At 33.9% G+C, this 20,363-nt stretch overlaps 2 protein-coding genes across 4 annotated transcripts; both read right to left on the reverse strand.

Annotated features, from left to right (window-relative positions):
* Positions 1-444: 444 nt before the first annotated feature.
* On the reverse strand, positions 445-8,939 carry LOC130047782 (uncharacterized). Of its 2 annotated transcripts, none has more exons than XM_056143215.1 (6): positions 8,867-8,939; positions 5,345-5,417; positions 4,352-4,578; positions 3,126-3,267; positions 2,140-2,304; positions 445-1,353 (listed from the first exon to the last, which is right to left on the reverse strand). In XM_056143215.1, exons 2-6 carry the CDS (start codon positions 5,412-5,414, stop codon positions 1,163-1,165), a joined length of 795 nt encoding a protein of 264 aa, XP_055999190.1. In that variant the 5' UTR covers positions 5,415-5,417; positions 8,867-8,939; the 3' UTR covers positions 445-1,162. The 2 variants fall into 2 exon arrangements, with proteins under 2 accessions (XP_055999190.1, XP_055999189.1); XM_056143214.1 differs by lacking the exon at positions 8,867-8,939 and adding an exon at positions 8,278-8,363.
* Positions 8,940-11,543: 2,604 nt separating this feature from the next.
* Positions 11,544-20,036, reverse strand: LOC130047783 (uncharacterized). 2 transcript variants are annotated; one of them, XM_056143217.1, is made up of 6 exons: positions 19,964-20,036; positions 16,443-16,515; positions 15,450-15,676; positions 14,224-14,365; positions 13,238-13,402; positions 11,544-12,452 (listed from the first exon to the last, which is right to left on the reverse strand). In XM_056143217.1, the coding sequence occupies exons 2-6, from the start codon at positions 16,510-16,512 to the stop codon at positions 12,262-12,264; spliced, it is 795 nt and encodes a 264-aa protein (XP_055999192.1). In that variant the 5' UTR covers positions 16,513-16,515; positions 19,964-20,036; the 3' UTR covers positions 11,544-12,261. The 2 variants fall into 2 exon arrangements, with proteins under 2 accessions (XP_055999192.1, XP_055999191.1); XM_056143216.1 differs by lacking the exon at positions 19,964-20,036 and adding an exon at positions 19,375-19,459.
* Positions 20,037-20,363: the final 327 nt, after the last annotated feature.

The raw sequence follows: 20,363 nt of genomic DNA on the forward strand, positions 1-20,363 counted from the left end.
GAGCGATGTGGCACATAGGCCTCTTGTTTCCGGAATTGTGTTGACAAATAAGAGATTTTAGCCCAAATTTCGCCGAGATTGATACTGTACATAATATGAATATCAAATAAAGTGTGTACAAAAGACCCCGTTGAATGATCGAATATTTGAAATAAAACGTATCACAAAAATTAAAATCTTTAATTGTTAATATTTTTTTAATGTCCAGTTACAATCTTTTTAAAAAAAATGTCAATTAGAAAATATATATACATGTATATATATTAGACAAATATTTTAAAGACACGTCGTAATGCAATGGCTAAAATTCAGAGGAGCACGATTCTCTTGCCCGAAGTATTTTTGTATCAATCATTTGCATTTTTGTCGGAGAGGTGCACACAGAAAATTTGATATATGATGTAAATGTATGGTACTGATATACAGAAAATCACAAGGATTCGCTTAAGATATTCCCAACTGATACTTTATTTATCTCTACAGCAAGATGTTTTTTGAAAGACAAATCTCCTGCACTACTAGAATCAGAGACATATATAGAGACATGTCGTTAACACAGGTAGTATCCCAACAAAGATTTCAAAGATAAGCTATTGTCTCTCTTCTTTTTCTCTCTCCCTCCTTCTCATACACAAGAAATAGTTTTTTAATCTGGTTCCGATATATTTGTGCTCACCTTTCTAGATTACAGACTATGGTTAGTGATGGTGATAATGATTTAAAACAGTGAGGATTGTCGATCAAGACTAAAATATTACATAATCCAAACTTCTCCATGTTCTCGTGACATCATTTCATCTTTCCTTTGTCGAGTCTCAATGTGTGGTCCTTACTTTATTCTAATGTCTCCAGTTTGGCTATTCTTGTTTTGTGTATGTTTCATTGTCAAGAATTCCGGAATGACGGACTAATTAAATTATTCTTAGATCCACTAGCTGCTCAAACTCATCTTGGGAAACTCGATATTTTCAACATTCACAATATACAGAACGTATTAATCAATTTGAGAATTTTTACAATTTTGTAATTAAAAATCAACATGCATCAAAATGTGCAATTTCGAAGAATCAATTTCATCTATTCATAACTTTAGTATGGAATTACAGTACATATATACAATATGCCAACTCAAAACATACATTGTCGAAATTATGACAGAAGTTTAAATTTGGTTATTCGGAAGCTGATTCGGATATCCAGAGGGATAGGCGTTTTTCTGTCCGGGGTTAGGATATGACGTTGTACTTCCGGTGTATGGAGGCGGATGATTTGTGGTGGCGTTATATGGTGGTGGGTACGAATTCATCACACCTCCCGCCCCTGCGGCGTTAGAATAATTCGGATTCACAACCCCTGAAAAGACATAAGAGTTTCTTTTTATCAACACCATGGGTATGTGATAGTGAGTAAGATTGGGATGAATTTTTAAGGGATTTCCATTTGTCAAAGGGGCATTAGCTGCCATATTTACCCATTCTTACTCAAGTAATTAAAACAACTTTACAGTGCATAAAATTCACCACGGACATGATAGAATTTATACATCTTGCGACCTTTTGTTGTAATTTTTACATTAGAATCTCTTGTTTATACATACAATATACATGTAGCTGTAACATTGCGGAGAAAGGATGAAGTGAAATAGCTATTGGATTCGGCCATTTTCTCGTGGTCAACAAAAGCACAGCTACTGTATAAAGCTTAAAATTTTATACATAGACGTTACAGACGATGGCTTTGGAATAGATTTAATTGTTACCTTTGTTGTTGATGGGTTTTTTTTTGGGGGGGGGGGGTGGGGTGGAGGGGGGTGGCCATTAAGAATGCCAAAAAATAGATTGATTTTAAAACCCTTGCAACAAGCAGTTTTCACTCCTTCACGAACAATGATAAACAAAGTGGGCGGGTCTAAACACAAATCATACATTTTTATCAAGAGGTCGCCTTTATTTATTCTCAAATTTATTTTTCTTCATTTTTAACGCATTCAAGGAGTTCAATCCAGGTTCAGAATCAAAAACTGTTTTACGTCTCAGTTGACAAATAATGCCCTTGAAAATTACTCTCTCTCTCTCTCTCTCTCTCTCTCTCTCTCTCTCTTAGTAAATTTGGTTGTGAATTAAGTATCATTAATTTTACCTCCAGAATATGCAGATGTAGAAGTCACAACCTGCGGTTGGTTTGCAGGACTCACTATCACACCTGGTGGGTAATACCGGCGTCGTCGACAGATTACGACGATCACAGCGACAACGATGATAGCAAAGACGATACTACCAACGACTGATCCCGCAACAATACCAACTGTAGAAAAAGGTAAAATCTTGCATGTATAATATTCTTAAAATATCAAAAAACGTAAGTACATGTATGATGTACTTGAATAGCTGAATAAAACATATTTCACTTACCCGATATGGTACAGATTTGATTATACTTGATGTAAATTTATTTAATTCTTTGCTTATAGAATGACGATTATATTGACAAAGATTTCAAGAATTAGATAGACTTTTTCTCCTTACAAAGCGTGAATTCTTCAATTAGAGAAAAAATTAGTTTGGCAAGAAATGAGCAGCACATATTGCACTGGTCTTAAATCATCAGAAGACTTGAATTACATTTTGAAACAGAAAAGTTCCATGCTACCTATTTTAGCGTATAAATGATGGAATTCTGACGTCAATACGTCAGACGATTTCCCGATATTAAATCAATAATCTCCAAGTGAAAACAAGGAATTTCAGAATCTGTTTCAAAAAACTCATTCATATTGTATATTTTGAATCTAAAATAAAATTGTAAAAAAAATTCAAGAATGAAATTGTCAAGAAGTATTTGCCACCCACATATGTCTAGCCGCAAATTTCATATTTTCACTACCTAGCTGTAAATCCAAATTATACACAATATTCTGAAATTGTATTTGCACCACACAGCTATCTTTCATGTCGTGAATTCTGTATTTTACCCACTCAGCTGTAAATTTAAATTATCCATTATGTCGTGGATTTTGTATTTTACTACCCAATAGTAAATTTAGATTATCTATCTTGGATTTTTGAACTTGCATGCGCACAACCGATAATTCAAAATCCTTACAGTGTGAATGACAAAATATGTACCTCGATTTCCGTTTTTTGCTGTTACTTTCAATGTAAAGAATCCTGGTAAGAAAGAGGAAGAAGATGTTGTTAGGCGGATCTTGACGTCATCGAATGTATCACCACAGAACTTGTCAGGGGTGGGATCAAGACAGCTATAGCTCTGTAATGTAGATATAAACAAAGAAATTAGATTTAGTAAGTTTTGATTATCCCACTTAATTGTTCTCATATCACGCATAGCTCTTATCCTTTGACAAATTTGACTCCACTTTTTTTGGCACACTGTTTTTCCCTATAATAGCTCTAAAACTTCATAGTTATTTCGGATTTCAAACATTTCGGTTGAGCATCACTGAAGAGACATTATTTGTTGAAATGCGCATCTGGTGCATCAAAATTGGTACCGTATAAGTTTTACATATGTACAGTAAACACACTCATCTCCGATTTTAATTCGTAATTAAAGCGTTTTATTTTCAAATGAACGAAATTTTAGCCATAAAGTAAATCAGTCATGTGAAATATGATTTGATTTAAAGAACAAGATGTGTTTATAAAATATTATGCTCCCAGTGGCAACAAAGAGACAATGAACAAGGTCAAAAACTTTAGTACCACACAAAAGATCTTGTCACAAGAAATGCACACATGGCATGATATTTGAGAGCCCTATCACTACCCACTCAAAAGTAATGAGGAAGATTAAAGTTTTGGTGAAAGTTTTGAAAATTTGGGTCAATTCTCTAGGTCACATGGTCAAAGATCATTGCATGAAAGGTGAAGATAACGAACAGTGATCAATCTCATAATTCCTATAAGCAATACAAAATAGATAGTTGGGCAAACACGACCCCTGGACACACCCCTGGACGCACCACAGGTGTGATCAGGGGCCTAGGAGGAGTAAGCATCCCCTGTCGACCGGTCACAACTACCGTGAGCCCTACATCCTGATCAGGTAAACGAATCAAATGAAAGGTCTTGTTAAAAGAACTCTAATAAACTATGTACAAAATATGAAAGCCCCACCTCAAATAGATTAAGAGGTCGAGGTCACAAGGTAAAATACGCTGAAATCAATAGAAAATTATTGCCACAAGAAAGGTATTGTGCATGTGAAACATGGGATCCCTATCACTCATCATTTAAAAGTTATGAACAAAATTAAAGTTTCAGACAGACAGACAGACAGGACAACATTGAAGCCCCCGATCATCGATGCGGGGGCATAAAGATATACTTACGTCTTCCAAATCGCTTGCTATAAGCCCTCCATAATATTTGAGGCGAGTGCTACAGCTTGAGATGTAAAAACTCGTCGCCTCGACACATACTTTATAATCGGAGTCGAAGGGACTGAATCGGAAAGAACAGGTGTCTGATAAAGGGGTTCCGCTCCATTTGACGTAATAAACATCGTCACTATAGATGGTTATGGTGTCGAAATCATCACAGTATTTATCAAATTTCACTACAAGAAAAAGGATACCATACAAATCACACGATTAAAATTGTTTGACATTATTTGGTCCCTAAGAAGTGAAAATTCAAGTGAAAGTAGAATATGAATTCTCTTTTTAAGGTTGAGTAGTGATTCAATAACTTCGAGATTTTATTTTAACGTTTGCGCTAGTAATATAACATACGAAAGTCTGCTGTCAGTTTTTAACAGAAAACGTCATTTTACGTTTTTGTTTTTATTTCCAAAACATAAAGCAGTTTCATGAACAATTGTGTAATATGCAGTCTCAGACAATTTGTAGATACATGATTGGATGAAAACAAATCACATGGTGCCCCGAAATATTTCAATACACTGGTATAAGTAAATCAGTGGACATGAAATTATGTTCTATTCGTCAATAATGTAAACAAATGATGTCCATACAGTGACTATAAATAAAGATTAGAAATATTATGAAATTCTTTTATCGTGACTGTATTTATATGGTTTTCTGTTTAACTATTAACTGAATAATATTTATTGAACATGTTACTGAAATCTGAACAACGTTTTAAAATTCTTCTGCGGGGTAAATTCGTTATACGGGCAGTTAGGCACCTACTTAAGATGATATGACGTCATCCAGGGTATGAGGGGGTGAAATGGAAATCCGCAATTAGGATACAGCTTCGCTTCACAGAATACAGATTTCCATTTCATACCCTTGGTAACTCCCCCCAAACTGACAGTATAACTAGTAACATTTTATTACTATCAATTATAATATACTCACAGTCTGACGTGTATCCATCGACAACGTTACACACAGTAAACGCTAACAGCACAGTGAACCGCAACACCATTTTCTAAAATACATACACAATCTATCATCATGTAAAACGTATTCTTAAGCTCGAGCAAATCTTTTCAACAATCTATATAGACTTGATTTGAACATCATAGATACACAATTTTTTGGTTGGGGGGCAATCAAAAATTTGCCCGTAGAGCTGAACCCCAATTTATCCTGCTGTACACAAAATAAAAGAATCTTGTAGATTCAGATAAATTTCACTTGTACAACACGTATTTAATTCTACCATATCCGAGACATGTATACCTCTGACTATATGTAATCTAATTTCATTAAATAGCAATTCAACAGGGGATGCTTACTCCTCCTGGGCACCTGATCCCACCTCTGGTGTGTCCAGGGGTCCGTGTTTGCCCAACTATCTATTTTGTATTGCTTATAGGAGATATGATATTTATCGCTATTCGTTATCTTCACCTTTCATAAGGAAAGGCAAAAGGTATATCAAGTTTTCAGAGATTGTTCCGATTCCTTTCATTGTATATCAATAGTATATAATTGTAAAGCGCTTTGAGTAGCATACGCTGGATAAGGCGCTATATAAAACCAATCATTATTATTATTATATTCGAAACAAATCAAATGTCAAACAAAAATAAAGCATGTTCTTGCACGGATCCGTATACAAATAGTATTTGCCGTGAGCAATGTTCGTTTGATATTTTACATGTATAATGGCAGTTCTATTTTAACAAATACATGAACTGCGGCGCTTTACGCCAGCATAATTCATGAAGAATGTTAGCGCTTTATGAAAAGTATGATGGCGAGAAGCGTTGATGTTCATGGCCTCATGTATAGTAAAAAACGAAATTTTATATTCACATTTTACTTTTATTTCTTTCGGAATATTCCCAGCCGTTCAAATAAAGTCGTGTTTTATTTAGTAAGCCCATCGTTCTCATTCAATCGTACTACCAATAAACACTTGTATGTGAATCACGGTGTTTATACAAATGACTGGAAATTATCTTATGGTATGGAGATTGCAAACCTGTTATCAGCCATTTATACAATAAAAGTTTGTTCTATTTTTGAATGATATAACAAAGTATGTAATAAAAAATATTAAACAGACTCTCGAGTTAAAGGGGCATGACACGATTTGAGTTGAAAATTTATAAATTTTATTTTTCTAATTTTACTGTTTACAGTATTTCGAATGGAATTTGGTGGAAATTATGAAAAAGGAAATGTATTCCCTATTCATTACATGTTTTTAACTTTATTTAATCTTTTCATGTGAATGTCTATGAAATTATGTTATTACTTAAAATTTGGTAAATGCAACGTTAAGGTTGGCAAGTCCTAAAATTAATGTTAATCTTAGAAATTTTTAAAGTTGGTAATACTATAATATAAGAATTTTGGAGCTATCAAAACGATCTACCTTATTGATCAATATTTTATACTACCCATGTATCCTTGTATAGATTCACACTGTTTATATTCATGACTAGAAATTATCATCTGATAAGGATGTGGCAAACCTGTTATCAGCCATTGATACTATGAAAGTTTGTTCTAATTACTTGTAATTCTTTGTTTGATGCATGTATCAAGCGAAACATTGGACGGAAAACTTCATCAATTGGCGTCTTGCGTTTGTTAGACGGAGTGTATTGATTGATTGATTGATTGTATACTGTTTAACGTCCCTCTCGATAATCTCTCATTCATATGGAGACATCACCATTGCCGGTGAAGGGCTGCAAAATTTAAACCTATCCTCGGTACTTATCACCTTTAAACAGGGATGGGTCTTTCTTGTGCCACACCTGCTGTGACACGGGGCCTCGGTTTTTGCGGTCTCATCCAAAGGACCACCCCATTTAGTCGTCTCTTACGACAAGTAAGGGGTACTGAAGATCTATTCTAACCCAGATCCCCAGGCGTCTGTACGGGGGCAATTGTGGAAAAGGAAATGTAGAGTCTATTCATATTGCATGTAAGATTACATGATATTGATTTATTTTTTTAAAATGTCGATTAAAGATGTAATTCCATTAACATTGGTAAATGCACCTTTAAAGTTGGCAAATTCCAAAATTAATGTAAATCTTAGAAATTTTGAAAGTTGGTAAATACTATATGATTTTTTTAAATGTTAATGTTGGAACTGTTGAAAATCAACTGTATTACTTATAGCACTATCTAAGTCAAACTGGTTTTTTCTGCATCTTTTAATCTAGTAACCAACTCTGCAACGTGTTAGTATAATCGTAGATATGTATGAAACTGTTTGTCTTCGTTTTATGAACATCATTTGTCAATCGTATAATTATTCATATCATAACTTTGGAATGAAAAAAACTATAATACGAGAAGGTGAAGATAACAAACAGTGATCAATCCCATAACTCCCCTAAGGTATAAAAAATTTAGAGTTGGGCAAACACGGACCCATGGATATACCAAAGGTGGGTGGGATGAGGTGCCTAGGGGGAGTAAGCATTCCCTGTTACCCGCCGTGAGCCCTATGTCTTGATCAGGTAAACGTAGTAATTCGTAGTCAGTGTGCCAAGAACGGTCTAACATTTGGTATGAAACACGTCAGACAGCATTTGAACCAACAACAGGTTGTATTGGTAGATTTGAATTGTTATAACGACCATATAATTTGCGAAATGTCGACTTTAAACGAGACTGTTAAAACCCTTGTAACATTAACTTGTTTGCCACTAGCCTGCCTCGATAAAAAAAAAAATGATGATACGCAGAACAATGTTTCATTTCCCTGACATACAATGGTTTTTCTTTCCATGGTGAAAGATGTTTTAAAGAAACGGTAACAATACCATTATTTTTTTTGTTTTAGAATTTCAATTATTGAAATATACTGTATATCTCACCTTTGTGGACTGCGTTTGCGACAGATTTAAAGTTGATATATGATGGCAAATCATATGATTATGATCACGTGATGTTTACACACTAATCTCTGAATTGATGATGAAAGTGGAGCAAGATTGTGAAATATCTTCTTTTTGTTTAAATGCTTAATAGTATAACATCTACTTCTTAAAGATATACGTACTCTCATCACATTTTATCCAATTTATACTTCAAGTAATTAAAGCAGTACGAATTAATCATTTCTCATTGCCTACATGTAAACTTATCATAATTGATTTATTCAAAAACACCATTAAAAATACAATGATTGTAAAACGTCCAGTTTAAAAAATTTCTCTTATAAATATTTACCGGTAGGAATCAATGATATAGAGGTTCATAGTGAGAGAGAGAGATAAGGAAGCGAGCGAAAGGAGTGATATTACGTCCACTCTGTTTTAGATTGTAAAGTGTCTCTGAAAGCATAAACTCTATGCGTAGTATTGAAAATAACTATTTTATCGCTAGATCATTTTGTTCAAAGCGTGAAGTATACAGGATAGAAGTCATGATCTTTCAGTAGACACTGATGCCAAATGTGCTTACCTCCTTACACTGAAGTCAAATAAACACAAATACAGTGTCTAAATTTATCTGTGTCGACTGGATACAGCCCTCTAACAACTAACTGTAAAGATAACATATCACTTCTAATATTTACCCTGTATTACACACTAGGTCTGTAACCGAGAACGTGACACTTCATACGTAACGTTTCGTAAAGTAAACATCATATACCAATCATATATATATATATATATATATATATATATATATATATATATATATAATATATATATATATATATATATCCAATAATAAAAGTCAAGAAACACAAAACTCGAATAACATTTCACTGTTAGCGCTTTCGGCTTTAATGCCTCTTCAGACAGTTATAAAAATTTATAAAAACTTAAGAATCATGCTCTGGGTTACAAATGTAATGTTCAAGGATCTTCAAGTAGTGTGTATTTTGTTGAGTAGTGTGTATTTTGTTGAGTAGTGTGTATTTTGTTGAGTAGTGTGTATTTTGTTGAGTAGTGTGTATTTTGTTGAGTTGTGTGTATTTTGTTGAGTAGTGTGTATTTTGTTGAGTAGTGTGTATTTTGTTGAGTAGTGTGTATTTTGTTGAGTAGTGTGTATTTTGTTGAGTAGTGTGTATTTTGTTGAGTTGTGTGTATTTTGTTGAGTAGTGTGTATTTTGTTGAGTAGTGTGTATTTTGTTGAGTAGTGTGTATTTTGTTGAGTAGTGTGTATTTTGTTGTACGACTCGCGGGACTGTGATAAATAAGCATACAGGGTTAAGTCGTAATGAAACCAAAAACAGAAGTTGTTTTTAAAAACCACATTGTCAAGATCCTCAAGTACATGTAGAATAGTCATAGTCTGTTGTCTTACACTGTGTAAAACTTATAGTCTGTTGTCTTACACTGTGTAAAACTTATAGTCTGTTGTCTTACACTGTGTAAAACTTATAGTCTGTTGTCTTACACTATGTAAAACTTATAGTCTGTTGTCTTACACTGTGTAAAACTTATAGTCTGTTGTCTTACACTGTGTAAAACTTATAGTCTGTTGTCTTACACTATGTAAAACTTATAGTCTGTTGTCTTACACTGTGTAAAACGTATAGTCTGTTGTCTTACACTGTGTAAAACGTATAGTCTGTTGTCTTACACTGTGTAAAACTTATAGTCTGTTGTCTTACACTATGTAAAACTTATACGGTACCAATTTTGATGCACCAGATGCGCATTTCGACAAATAATGTCTTTTCAGTGATGCTCAACCGAAATGTTTGAAATCCGAAATAGCAATGAAGTTGTTGAGCTATTTTAGGGAATAACAGAGTGCCAAAAAAAAGTGGGGTCAAATTCGTCAAAGGATAAGAGCTATGCGTGAGGGAGATGATCCTTAATTTCGAAATGAATATATATATATATATATATATATATATATATATATATATATATATATATATATATATTCATTTCTCATACCATATATATATATATATATATATATATATATATATATACTGCACACTGCAAGACCTTCCATGTGGTGCAATGGTGTGTGATCATGTGACATTACCCTGGAAGTGTGACCTACTTTGATGTCAGTCTGACATTCAATACGTAGTGAACTACTCAGGGTATTTTAAAAGGTAGATCTTTCATATCTTGCATTATAATTTTTTATCGCAACACCTTTCATTTCATATCATGTTCTTTGACCTTGTGCTCAGAATTTGACCTACTTTTAAGAAATCCTGACCTATTTTGTATATCCGGAACTAATCTGGGTAGCGCTTTGATATTTTGTATATATTTGTTTATGACAAGAACTTGTTACTGAGTGGTGTTTGACCTTGGAGTTTGGCCTACTTTCAAAGCTGACATAATCAATATCTCCTGAACTATCTAAGGTAGAACTTTCATATTTTGTTGGTACATTTTTTATGACAAGACCTTGTTGCTCTTTGGTGTTTGACCCTGTGAGCTTTCATGTTTTGTGTATGAATTTCTTATGGCAAGGTCTTTCATATCATACCATGATGTATGACCTTTTGACCTTGGTATTATTCAGTACAGCAAGATCATGCTAGTCACTTTGGTCTTGAGGCATCTATGTATTATGTGAATTTATAATTTAATCCCTTGGTGGGGCTAAGTTGAGACCACAATATGTAGTCAATTTTTTTTCGTGGGAATAAAGATTGATAAAAATCTTTAAAATCACAACAGCTGAACAACGGCAGGGCAAAGGTGACTCGGGTGAGCGATGTGGCACATAGGCCTCTTGTTTCCGGAATTGTGTTGACAAATAAGAGATTTTAGCCCAAATTTCGCCGAGATTGATACTGTACATAATATGAATATCAAATAAAGTGTGTACAAAAGACCCCGTTGAATGATCGAATATTTGAAATAAAACGTATCACAAAAATTAAAATCTTTAATTGTTAATATTTTTTTAATGTCCAGTTACAATCTTTTTAAAAAAAATGTCAATTAGAAAATATATATACATGTATATATATTAGACAAATATTTTAAAGACACGTCGTAATGCAATGGCTAAAATTCAGAGGAGCACGATTCTCTTGCCCGAAGTATTTTTGTATCAATCATTTGCATTTTTGTCGGAGAGGTGCACACAGAAAATTTGATATATGATGTAAATGTATGGTACTGATATACAGAAAATCACAAGGATTCGCTTAAGATATTCCCAACTGATACTTTATTTATCTCTACAGCAAGATGTTTTTTGAAAGACAAATCTCCTGCACTACTAGAATCAGAGACATATATAGAGACATGTCGTTAACACAGGTAGTATCCCAACAAAGATTTCAAAGATAAGCTATTGTCTCTCTTCTTTTTCTCTCTCCCTCCTTCTCATACACAAGAAATAGTTTTTTAATCTGGTTCCGATATATTTGTGCTCACCTTTCTAGATTACAGACTATGGTTAGTGATGGTGATAATGATTTAAAACAGTGAGGATTGTCGATCAAGACTAAAATATTACATAATCCAAACTTCTCCATGTTCTCGTGACATCATTTCATCTTTCCTTTGTCGAGTCTCAATGTGTGGTCCTTACTTTATTCTAATGTCTCCAGTTTGGCTATTCTTGTTTTGTGTATGTTTCATTGTCAAGAATTCCGGAATGACGGACTAATTAAATTATTCTTAGATCCACTAGCTGCTCAAACTCATCTTGGGAAACTCGATATTTTCAACATTCACAATATACAGAACGTATTAATCAATTTGAGAATTTTTACAATTTTGTAATTAAAAATCAACATGCATCAAAATGTGCAATTTCGAAGAATCAATTTCATCTATTCATAACTTTAGTATGGAATTACAGTACATATATACAATATGCCAACTCAAAACATACATTGTCGAAATTATGACAGAAGTTTAAATTTGGTTATTCGGAAGCTGATTCGGATATCCAGAGGGATAGGCGTTTTTCTGTCCGGGGTTAGGATATGACGTTGTACTTCCGGTGTATGGAGGCGGATGATTTGTGGTGGCGTTATATGGTGGTGGGTACGAATTCATCACACCTCCCGCCCCTGCGGCGTTAGAATAATTCGGATTCACAACCCCTGAAAAGACATAAGAGTTTCTTTTTATCAACACCATGGGTATGTGATAGTGAGTAAGATTGGGATGAATTTTTAAGGGATTTCCATTTGTCAAAGGGGCATTAGCTGCCATATTTACCCATTCTTACTCAAGTAATTAAAACAACTTTACAGTGCATAAAATTCACCACGGACATGATAGAATTTATACATCTTGCGACCTTTTGTTGTAATTTTTACATTAGAATCTCTTGTTTATACATACAATATACATGTAGCTGTAACATTGCGGAGAAAGGATGAAGTGAAATAGCTATTGGATTCGGCCATTTTCTCGTGGTCAACAAAAGCACAGCTACTGTATAAAGCTTAAAATTTTATACATAGACGTTACAGACGATGGCTTTGGAATAGATTTAATTGTTACCTTTGTTGTTGATGGGTTTTTTTTTTGGGGGGGGGGTGGGGTGGAGGGGGGTGGCCATTAAGAATGCCAAAAAATAGATTGATTTTAAAACCCTTGCAACAAGCAGTTTTCACTCCTTCACGAACAATGATAAACAAAGTGGGCGGGTCTAAACACAAATCATACATTTTTATCAAGAGGTCGCCTTTATTTATTCTCAAATTTATTTTTCTTCATTTTTAACGCATTCAAGGAGTTCAATCCAGGTTCAGAATCAAAAACTGTTTTACGTCTCAGTTGACAAATAATGCCCTTGAAAATTACTCTCTCTCTCTCTCTCTCTCTCTCTCTCTCTCTCTCTTAGTAAATTTGGTTGTGAATTAAGTATCATTAATTTTACCTCCAGAATATGCAGATGTAGAAGTCACAACCTGCGGTTGGTTTGCAGGACTCACTATCACACCTGGTGGGTAATACCGGCGTCGTCGACAGATTACGACGATCACAGCGACAACGATGATAGCAAAGACGATACTACCAACGACTGATCCCGCAACAATACCAACTGTAGAAAAAGGTAAAATCTTGCATGTATAATATTCTTAAAATATCAAAAAACGTAAGTACATGTATGATGTACTTGAATAGCTGAATAAAACATATTTCACTTACCCGATATGGTACAGATTTGATTATACTTGATGTAAATTTATTTAATTCTTTGCTTATAGAATGACGATTATATTGACAAAGATTTCAAGAATTAGATAGACTTTTTCTCCTTACAAAGCGTGAATTCTTCAATTAGAGAAAAAATTAGTTTGGCAAGAAATGAGCAGCACATATTGCACTGGTCTTAAATCATCAGAAGACTTGAATTACATTTTGAAACAGAAAAGTTCCATGCTACCTATTTTAGCGTATAAATGATGGAATTCTGACGTCAATACGTCAGACGATTTCCCGATATTAAATCAATAATCTCCAAGTGAAAACAAGGAATTTCAGAATCTGTTTCAAAAAACTCATTCATATTGTATATTTTGAATCTAAAATAAAATTGTAAAAAAAATTCAAGAATGAAATTGTCAAGAAGTATTTGCCACCCACATATGTCTAGCCGCAAATTTCATATTTTCACTACCTAGCTGTAAATCCAAATTATACACAATATTCTGAAATTGTATTTGCACCACACAGCTATCTTTCATGTCGTGAATTCTGTATTTTACCCACTCAGCTGTAAATTTAAATTATCCATTATGTCGTGGATTTTGTATTTTACTACCCAATAGTAAATTTAGATTATCTATCTTGGATTTTTGAACTTGCATGCGCACAACCGATAATTCAAAATCCTTACAGTGTGAATGACAAAATATGTACCTCGATTTCCGTTTTTTGCTGTTACTTTCAATGTAAAGAATCCTGGTAAGAAAGAGGAAGAAGATGTTGTTAGGCGGATCTTGACGTCATCGAATGTATCACCACAGAACTTGTCAGGGGTGGGATCAAGACAGCTATAGCTCTGTAATGTAGATATAAACAAAGAAATTAGATTTAGTAAGTTTTGATTATCCCACTTAATTGTTCTCATATCACGCATAGCTCTTATCCTTTGACAAATTTGACTCCACTTTTTTTGGCACACTGTTTTTCCCTATAATAGCTCTAAAACTTCATAGTTATTTCGGATTTCAAACATTTCGGTTGAGCATCACTGAAGAGACATTATTTGTTGAAATGCGCATCTGGTGCATCAAAATTGGTACCGTATAAGTTTTACATATGTACAGTAAACACACTCATCTCCGATTTTAATTCGTAATTAAAGCGTTTTATTTTCAAATGAACGAAATTTTAGCCATAAAGTAAATCAGTCATGTGAAATATGATTTGATTTAAAGAACAAGATGTGTTTATAAAATATTATGCTCCCAGTGGCAACAAAGAGACAATGAACAAGGTCAAAAACTTTAGTACCACACAAAAGATCTTGTCACAAGAAATGCACACATGGCATGATATTTGAGAGCCCTATCACTACCCACTCAAAAGTAATGAGGAAGATTAAAGTTTTGGTGAAAGTTTTGAAAATTTGGGTCAATTCTCTAGGTCACATGGTCAAAGATCATTGCATGAAAGGTGAAGATAACGAACAGTGATCAATCTCATAATTCCTATAAGCAATACAAAATAGATAGTTGGGCAAACACGACCCCTGGACACACCCCTGGACGCACCACAGGTGTGATCAGGGGCCTAGGAGGAGTAAGCATCCCCTGTCGACCGGTCACAACTACCGTGAGCCCTACATCCTGATCAGGTAAACGAATCAAATGAAAGGTCTTGTTAAAAGAACTCTAATAAACTATGTACAAAATATGAAAGCCCCACCTCAAATAGATTAAGAGGTCGAGGTCACAAGGTAAAATACGCTGAAATCAATAGAAAATTATTGCCACAAGAAAGGTATTGTGCATGTGAAACATGGGATCCCTATCACTCATCATTTAAAAGTTATGAACAAAATTAAAGTTTCAGACAGACAGACAGACAGGACAACATTGAAGCCCCCGATCATCGATGCGGGGGCATAAAGATATACTTACGTCTTCCAAATCGCTTGCTATAAGCCCTCCATAATATTTGAGGCGAGTGCTACAGCTTGAGATGTAAAAACTCGTCGCCTCGACACATACTTTATAATCGGAGTCGAAGGGACTGAATCGGAAAGAACAGGTGTCTGATAAAGGGGTTCCGCTCCATTTGACGTAATAAACATCGTCACTATAGATGGTTATGGTGTCGAAATCATCACAGTATTTATCAAATTTCACTACAAGAAAAAGGATACCATACAAATCACACGATTAAAATTGTTTGACATTATTTGGTCCCTAAGAAGTGAAAATTCAAGTGAAAGTAGAATATGAATTCTCTTTTTAAGGTTGAGTAGTGATTCAATAACTTCGAGATTTTATTTTAACGTTTGCGCTAGTAATATAACATACGAAAGTCTGCTGTCAGTTTTTAACAGAAAACGTCATTTTACGTTTTTGTTTTTATTTCCAAAACATAAAGCAGTTTCATGAACAATTGTGTAATATGCAGTCTCAGACAATTTGTAGATACATGATTGGATGAAAACAAATCACATGGTGCCCCGAAATATTTCAATACACTGGTATAAGTAAATCAGTGGACATGAAATTATGTTCTATTCGTCAATAATGTAAACAAATGATGTCCATACAGTGACTATAAATAAAGATTAGAAATATTATGAAATTCTTTTATCGTGACTGTATTTATATGGTTTTCTGTTTAACTATTAACTGAATAATATTTATTGAACATGTTACTGAAATCTGAACAACGTTTTAAAATTCTTCTGCGGGGTAAATTCGTTATACGGGCAGTTAGGCACCTACTTAAGATGATATGACGTCATCCAGGGTATGAGGGGGTGAAATGGAAATCCGCAATTAGGATACAGCTTCGCTTCACAGAATACAGATTTCCATTTCATACCCTTGGTAACTCCCCCCAAACTGACAGTATAACTAGTAACATTTTATTACTATCAATTATAATATACTCACAGTCTGACGTGTATCCATCGACAACGTTACACACAGTAAACGCTAACAGCACAGTGAACCGCAACACCATTTTCTAAAATACATACACAATCTATCATCATGTAAAACGTATTCTTAAGCTCGAGCAAATCTTTTCAACAATCTATATAGACTTGATTTGAACATCATAGATACACAATTTTTTGGTTGGGGGGCAATCAAAAATTTGCCCGTAGAGCTGAACCCCAATTTATCCTGCTGTACACAAAATAAAAGAATCTTGTAGATTCAGATAAATTTCACTTGTACAACACGTATTTAATTCTACCATATCCGAGACATGTATACCTCTGACTATATGTAATCTAATTTCATTAAATAGCAATTCAACAGGGGATGCTTACTCCTCCTGGGCACCTGATCCCACCTCTGGTGTGTCCAGGGGTCCGTGTTTGCCCAACTATCTATTTTGTATTGCTTATAGGAGATATGATATTTATCGCTATTCGTTATCTTCACCTTTCATAAGGAAAGGCAAAAGGTATATCAAGTTTTCAGAGATTGTTCCGATTCCTTTCATTGTATATCAATAGTATATAATTGTAAAGCGCTTTGAGTAGCATACGCTGGATAAGGCGCTATATAAAACCAATCATTATTATTATTATATTCGAAACAAATCAAATGTCAAACAAAAATAAAGCATGTTCTTGCACGGATCCGTATACAAATAGTATTTGCCGTGAGCAATGTTCGTTTGATATTTTACATGTATAATGGCAGTTCTATTTTAACAAATACATGAACTGCGGCGCTTTACGCCAGCATAATTCATGAAGAATGTTAGCGCTTTATGAAAAGTATGATGGCGAGAAGCGTTGATGTTCATGGCCTCATGTATAGTAAAAAACGAAATTTTATATTCACATTTTACTTTTATTTCTTTCGGAATATTCCCAGCCGTTCAAATAAAGTCGTGTTTTATTTAGTAAGCCCATCGTTCTCATTCAATCGTACTACCAATAAACACTTGTATGTGAATCACGGTGTTTATACAAATGACTGGAAATTATCTTATGGTATGGAGATTGCAAACCTGTTATCAGCCATTTATACAATAAAAGTTTGTTCTATTTTTGAATGATATAACAAAGTATGTAATAAAAAATATTAAACAGACTCTCGAGTTAAAGGGGCATGACACGATTTGAGTTGAAAATTTATAAATTTTATTTTTCTAATTTTACTGTTTACAGTATTTCGAATGGAATTTGGTGGAAATTATGAAAAAGGAAATGTATTCCCTATTCATTACATGTTTTTAACTTTATTTAATCTTTTCATGTGAATGTCTATGAAATTATGTTATTACTTAAAATTTGGTAAATGCAACGTTAAGGTTGGCAAGTCCTAAAATTAATGTTAATCTTAGAAATTTTTAAAGTTGGTAATACTATAATATAAGAATTTTGGAGCTATCAAAACGATCTACCTTATTGATCAATATTTTATACTACCCATGTATCCTTGTATAGATTCACACTGTTTATATTCATGACTAGAAATTATCATCTGATAAGGATGTGGCAAACCTGTTATCAGCCATTGATACTATGAAAGTTTGTTCTAATTACTTGTAATTCTTTGTTTGATGCATGTATCAAGCGAAACATTGGACGGAAAACTTCATCAATTGGCGTCTTGCGTTTGTTAGACGGAGTGTATTGATTGATTGATTGATTGTATACTGTTTAACGTCCCTCTCGATAATCTCTCATTCATATGGAGACATCACCATTGCCGGTGAAGGGCTGCAAAATTTAAACCTATCCTCGGTACTTATCACCTTTAAACAGGGATGGGTCTTTCTTGTGCCACACCTGCTGTGACACGGGGCCTCGGTTTTTGCGGTCTCATCCAAAGGACCACCCCATTTAGTCGTCTCTTACGACAAGTAAGGGGTACTGAAGATCTATTCTAACCCAGATCCCCAGGCGTCTGTACGGGGGCAATTGTGGAAAAGGAAATGTAGAGTCTATTCATATTGCATGTAAGATTACATGATATTGATTTATTTTTTTAAAATGTCGATTAAAGATGTAATTCCATTAACATTGGTAAATGCACCTTTAAAGTTGGCAAATTCCAAAATTAATGTAAATCTTAGAAATTTTGAAAGTTGGTAAATACTATATGATTTTTTTAAATGTTAATGTTGGAACTGTTGAAAATCAACTGTATTACTTATAGCACTATCTAAGTCAAACTGGTTTTTTCTGCATCTTTTAATCTAGTAACCAACTCTGCAACGTGTTAGTATAATCGTAGATATGTATGAAACTGTTTGTCTTCGTTTTATGAACATCATTTGTCAATCGTATAATTATTCATATCATAACTTTGGAATGAAAAAAACTATAATACGAGAAGGTGAAGATAACAAACAGTGATCAATCCCATAACTCCCCTAAGGTATAAAAAATTTAGAGTTGGGCAAACACGGACCCATGGATATACCAAAGGTGGGTGGGATGAGGTGCCTAGGGGGAGTAAGCATTCCCTGTTACCCGCCGTGAGCCCTATGTCTTGATCAGGTAAACGTAGTAATTCGTAGTCAGTGTGCCAAGAACGGTCTAACATTTGGTATGAAACACGTCAGACAGCATTTGAACCAACAACAGGTTGTATTGGTAGATTTGAATTGTTATAACGACCATATAATTTGCGAAATGTCGACTTTAAACGAGACTGTTAAAACCCTTGTAACATTAACTTGTTTGCCACTAGCCTGCCTCGATAAAAAAAAAAAATGATGATACGCAGAACAATGTTTCATTTCCCTGACATACAATGGTTTTTCTTTCCATGGTGAAAGATGTTTTAAAGAAACGGTAACAATACCATTATTTTTTGTTTTAGAATTTCAATTATTGAAATATACTGTATATCTCACCTTTGTGGACTGCGTTTGCGACAGATTTAAAGTTGATATATGATGGCAAATCATATGATTATGATCACGTGATGTTTACACACTAATCTCTGAATTGATGATGAAAGTGGAGCAAGATTGTGAAATATCTTCTTTTTGTTTAAATGCTTAATAGTATAACATCTACTTCTTAAAGATATACGTACTCTCATCACATTTTATCCAATTTATACTTCAAGTAATTAAAGCAGTACGAATTAATCATTTCTCATTGCCTACATGTAAATTTATCATAATTGATTTATTCAAAAACACCATTAAAAATACAATGATTGTAAAACGTCCAGTTTAAAAAAATTCTTTTATAAATATTTACCGGTAGGAATCAATGATATAGAGGTTCATAGTGAGAGAGAGAGATAAGGAAGCGAGCGAAAGGAGTGATATTACGTCCACTCTGTTTTAGATTGTAAAGTGTCTCTGAAAGCATAAACTCTATGCGTAGTATTGAAAATAACTATTTTATCGCTAGATCATTTTGTTCAAAGCGTGAAGTGTACAGGATAGAAGTCATGATCTTTCAGTAGACACTGATGCTAAATGTGCTTACCTCCTTACACTGAAGTCAAATAAACACAAATACAGTGTCTAAATTTATCTGTGTCGACTGGATACAGCCCTCTAACAAATAACTGTAAAGATAACATATCACTTCTAATATTTACCCTGTATTACACACTAGGTCTGTAACCGAGAACGTGACACTTCATACGTAACGTTTCGTAAAGTAAACATCATATACCAATCATATATATATATATATATATATATATATATATATATATATATATATACTACTGGGCCAATCGCGGCAAAAATTGTCGTCTGTATGGACCAATAGAGGCAAACGGAACATAGGTGCAAAAAAACGTTTGCCTCTATGGTCTCGCATAAATTCAAACAGCTGTTATTTTCTTATTCTACAGATTTGGGAATTAAAATTGATATCA

The sequence above is a fragment of the Ostrea edulis genome, chromosome 7, assembly GCF_947568905.1.
Source record: "Ostrea edulis chromosome 7, xbOstEdul1.1, whole genome shotgun sequence".
NCBI lineage: Eukaryota > Metazoa > Mollusca > Bivalvia > Ostreida > Ostreidae > Ostrea > Ostrea edulis.

Bases quoted from the DNA above. Each gene is read 5' to 3' on its own strand.
- LOC130047782 (XM_056143214.1), bottom strand. From the start codon at position 8,331: ATGATTTGCCATCATATATCAACTTTAAATCTGTCGCAAACGCAGTCC. The intron at 5,418-8,277 runs GTGAGATATACA...TATGTATTTTAG, and splicing joins CGCAAACGCAGTCCACAAAG to AAAATGGTGTTGCGGTTCAC. The intron at 3,268-4,351 runs GTAAGTATATCT...TCTACATTACAG, and splicing joins TAGCAAGCGATTTGGAAGAC to AGCTATAGCTGTCTTGATCC.
- LOC130047783 (XM_056143216.1), bottom strand. From the start codon at position 19,428: ATGATTTGCCATCATATATCAACTTTAAATCTGTCGCAAACGCAGTCC. The intron at 16,516-19,374 runs GTGAGATATACA...TATGTATTTTAG, and splicing joins CGCAAACGCAGTCCACAAAG to AAAATGGTGTTGCGGTTCAC. The intron at 13,403-14,223 runs GTACATATTTTG...CTTTTTCTACAG, and splicing joins AGCAAAAAACGGAAATCGAG to TTGGTATTGTTGCGGGATCA.